General features: G+C 32.6%; 1 protein-coding gene across 11 annotated transcripts in view; it reads right to left on the bottom strand.

Moving 5' to 3' along the window:
* LOC125028317 (calcium-dependent secretion activator-like) overlaps nt 1-5,000 on the bottom strand; it is a 127,270-nt gene that overhangs the window by 8,552 nt on the left and 113,718 nt on the right. Inside the window, exon 31 of one of the 11 annotated variants that reach the window (XM_047617779.1) lies at nt 4,260-4,268. The exons of the other annotated variants lie outside the window; for them this stretch is intronic. Coding sequence (XP_047473735.1) covers nt 4,260-4,268 — 9 coding nt within the window. The remainder of the gene's footprint in view (nt 1-4,259; nt 4,269-5,000) is intronic. 11 annotated transcript variants of the gene reach the window in all.

The following is a 5,000-nucleotide window of genomic DNA, read 5'->3' as shown; positions in this document are numbered from 1 at the left end:
GTCTCTCTCTCTCTCTCTCTCTCTCATATATATATATATATATATATATATATATATATATATATATATGTATATATACATATACACGCATTTACATATACATATACATACACATACACACCCACACACACACACACACACACACACACAAACACATATGCATAATAGACAAGAAATAAATGTATATAGTAATAAAAGGGCAGGTTGGAAATATTACTGGAGACAGTGCTAGAAGTTCAGTACAAACCATGTGAACTACAATATCACACATGATGTAGGACAACTCTAAATACGGTTTGGGCAGCCTTCTACAGGATGACTACTGTGTTGTTAAATAGTCATTAATAATTATATAATTTGGATAACAATCTATATTATCACCTTCATTGACTCAATACTCTTTTATATTAAACTCATATTCATATTAATAGCAAGAATACTTTCTTCCATTGTTCTACTACTAAGAGCTATTCTACATGCTAATCATGCAACAACTGCCATATATCAGAATACATCATCAATTACCTTTGTGAAAAGGAAAATGTCAAATATTCACAACACAAAAGCAAAGTTCAGATATGAATGCTTGAACTCTGAAAACACTGCACATCAACTTTTCATTCTCAAATTCAGATATATAAAAGCAATAAAATAAGCAAATGTTTTAAGTATTTGATTTCAACATTTTGATTAAACTTTGCTCAGCAGTCCTGTTAAACAATAAATATTTTATGTAAACTTTGTTATTCATCAACACATTAAACAATAAAAAATATAAAAAGCCCTTTATGCACTTCTACATGATAAAGAACTATTATTATCTAATTTCTAAATGTAAACACATCAACTGATGTCAATGATATGATGAAGACATTCATAATAATGATGATGACTAAATGAAGTTTGTACATTTATATAGAGTACAATAATGAAATGTATATAGATAATATTGTAGTTATTATCAAAGACTATATACAAACATTAAATCTACATTAAGCACATGATATATTTCCAATGATAACATGTCTTCTATATGTAAATTATGAAATCCACGTGAAGTATGTACATGCGTCTCTTTCCAGTACATATCAACCCTCAAAGGCCCCAAGCTGCTGCATTCCAACCGGTCATGAACAAAATAAAATTTGTAATATAGAACTTTACATAGATTTATATGCAAGGCAATTTTATTCCAATTTTAAATGAAAAACTTTGTTCTGATTTTAAATGTTATTAATATTGCTATAACATTTCCAACAAAGCATACATAGGTGCTGAAACACTGTGCTGACATACCAAGTTTAGTTCTCTATAGTAATGCTATGAACCTCTAATAAAATTGATTTGCAGTATTGGCCTAAATACGCCAACAGATAAGCAATTGTCACACTAAAGTGTCCCTACACTGTTGAATAACCAGCAGTTGATGAAAGATAGAAAAAGAGAGAGATGTATCTTCCAATCTTTTAACCCTCCTATTTTGTTAATTTCCTCTTCTTCCTGCACTTCATTTCTTGTCTCTTCTTTTATCAAACTTTTCTTACTCTTCTTACATTCTTTTCTCATTACCATTTTACTTTTCTCCTTTTTTTTTCTGTTTCCATGTATATTGCACCCAAGTACTCTTATTTATTTTGCTTCTTCCCACATTGATAATGTATACTAACAATCCTACAATCTTCATTTATTGATGAAACATGCACAGAGAGAAATCACATATAAATAAAAGCAAAATCAAAGTCAGTAAAGATCAAAGCTATTGTAATCTCTGAAGCATGAAACATTACACATTATGCAATCAAATGTAGTGGAAATTTGTATACTACACCCCTTCCCCATTGCCCTGATGCAAGATAAAGGGCCAAAATCAATTCCAAGGACTTGCAATTTTATTAAGTCCCATACAGTTAGCCTTTCTCAACCTTCAAACATTGTAGGTAAAAAAAGTCAAGCATGATAGTATTGATCATGTGGAACATAAGATTTTATGCCACTTGTCAGTCTTCTCTGATTCATAGTGATAATGGATTTTGTTGTCATCCTCTCTCTGTGCCCAGTGGTTAGAATGGTAACCTGGAGCTTCTTGCCCCATTGTACTGCCAACATCCCTTGGTATCCATTTGTTGAATAAGGCCTTGTTCTGAATTCGTACATTTTTTTGGTATCTTCTTCCTGTTCTTGCTGGCTGTGTAAAGGGCTGGAGTAATAGCTATCTAGGTAAAATATATACCCCCTCTTAAAATTCTGTGACACAAGTAGCTTCCCACAGCTCTTGAAAATCCAAGCTGATTGTAGGGAATTTCTGTTGAAACATCCATGTGGATGATCATATCCGGAACATCAGATTGGCAGGTACAATGTAAAGGCAAAGCGTGACAACAAATGCCAATGGATATGTAGGAAAGTGAGGTGGATGTCCTAGTCACCCGAGATATTTGTTTTGGGGGGAAAGGATAGTGCTGTGTAGTCAAATCATTCATTACTTTTATTCTGCTTATCAAAAGATTTGGAATTCAGATTCAAATTTTAAAGTTACATGAGTAACTTATTGTAAGTGTGGTCAGTGGCCATGTAATTTGTAATGCCAAGAATTCACAAGAGCCATGTCACCCAGTGTGCCATATACCAAGGCCCAATATACTCAGGGTGAAACTATTGTGTATGACTGAGATGTACTGAGGCAGGTATCCAAACGTGTAAATCTTTTGTAAAATACAATACAGCTAAGCGTGGCCTTGATAATTATCTGGGTACTTCCACCATCCCTTGTAGGATATGGCTAAAATTTCACATAGGCAACTCTTGACAAAAAGAAAAAGTTTATATAAATTCTTATTTCATTCATGCACAACGTGTTGGCCATCAGCATAGTTGGAATAATGTTTGACTCTTTTATAACTATAAACCATATCTTCAAATTATTTCAGTCCCAGGTAATTGAGTGATAGTCAATAGGGCATGGATGATTGCTTGACCTTGGCTCTCCTCTCAGGACCTGATTCAGTGCTTACTTCTTGGTCATCTTTCTATCTATAGTCTGTTTTTGTCTAAATCTTCTTTGTCAATCCATTTCAGTTTTTATAACTTCCAAAGAGGAACTTAGTGAGTTTGAATGTCATGTATTATATTCCATTCCTATTGTGGCAGTGCTTTTATTTTATCCTATATTATCTTCTACTCTGCTTATAATTTGATTCATAATTTTTATTTTATTTTGTGATATAAGAGTATTAAAATAACCGTTTTTTAGAAGTATTGTTGATGCTTGTAGTTTGTGTGACTGTTGCATTCTTTCTCTCTTTGTCCCTATCTATCCCCATCAATGTGCCAAACGGCTCAATGGCCTAAAATCCCCAAGTATTGATTTTGTGATCATGTTTTCAAGCCTTTCTTGTACCATGTGTGATTAGAACCCTAACTATTAATAGCACCACATAGGGAATTGTATGTCAAAGCTATAAGTAATCCAATGTCTGTCTTCCTTATCTATCTCCATGAATTCATCTCCCTCTTTCTCACCCTTCTTTACTCTACTGGCCAAATGAGTTTTGCAGGAGTGTTTTGGTAGATTGCAAGGGAGGGTGAGGTGGGACTGATTCTCATATCTTGTAATTGTTAGGTCAGTGGTGATCAAACTTATGACTTTTGATAATCTCTCTGAATAGAGGTATGTAGCAATGTTGGACAGTACAAAATACTTTACACCTCTATAAAATATTAAACTACAATCATATGACAATATCACATGATTATTCTATGGTGTGCACCACCTCAGTGGTTCATACACATTTCTTTCAAGGAAACAACCAAGAAAATAGTGTGGCTAAATGCTGTTTGATACCATGGCTATACACAGCAACATGGGCATTTGGGAGTTAATGCGCTAGATCAAAGTAAAAGAGAACTTCTGCCATTCTCCATTTCTGAGATCAATATCTAACTAAAAAAATCTTATTACTCAACACAGAATCTGAAAATTCAAAAACATCCTTAGACAAAAGCCTTCCTTTATCTCTATATATAATGAAGAGAAAACAAATCTGTCAGTAAGATGATCTAAAGTCAGTCATATCATTAGTTTCTCACTTAGACATAAACAAAGAATAAAACAAAGATTTGTCCCATGGTGTAAATATCTATCCATTCCTGGGTGATATCTATTAGTATTTCAGTATTCAATCTGGTATCTATAGAAGAAATCTAGTACTAGAGACATGCTACCAAGAAGCTAGTGTTAGTAGATGTGGACAGATACATACGACTGGTTACTGTGCATGGCATGCAGGGAGGGGGAAGAGGAAGTTCAAAATTAATGGTCATAGTGTATATTCACAGATAAAATATGTATTTCTTTCCCCTCTGTTTACAAAATACCAACTGCATTATCTAAAGTTAATACATAAATCTGAAGATCACTGAGTGATGTGTTTTTTTTTTTTTCCTTCTTTCATTTCTTAATCACTAACTATCTGGGGTGAACAGATATAATCTGATATAAAATTAGCTCGACTTTTTTTTTTTATCTTGTAGACATAAACAATCTAATGTGAAACAAACTTTAGTTTGGCATCAAGGTATCATTTTCACATTTTATATTTGTTCACCCAAACAGCTGTCAAGAGATATTGAATGATAGGTATTAGGAAAAGAATAGGAGAAGACAATATTACAAGTAATAAAGAGTAAATTCCTTTGTAATATAACTTTCATTATACAGTGTCTCATCAAAGGCAAAGAGAAAATAGAAGTTTAGCATTCTCAATCTTTCATTCAAGATTACTTATGATAACTATTCCAAATTAGTACCTGTTATATCTACTGTATTAACATGAAATACCATTAAAATACACATTCTTAAATATGTCATTAAGTTCAATTTACAAAAAATACCAGCAAATTCCTTCTTCATCAAAATCCTTTGTAAAATATACAACTATTCATGCTTTCATATATGTATATTTGAACTAACATGAATAAAAAAAAGAAATATTGCTAGACAC

This window comes from Penaeus chinensis, chromosome 8 (genome assembly GCF_019202785.1).
Source record: "Penaeus chinensis breed Huanghai No. 1 chromosome 8, ASM1920278v2, whole genome shotgun sequence".
Taxonomy (NCBI): domain Eukaryota; kingdom Metazoa; phylum Arthropoda; class Malacostraca; order Decapoda; family Penaeidae; genus Penaeus; species Penaeus chinensis.
The sequence above is the reverse complement of the archived record's forward strand: the minus strand, read 5'-3'. Positions and strand labels throughout refer to the sequence as shown.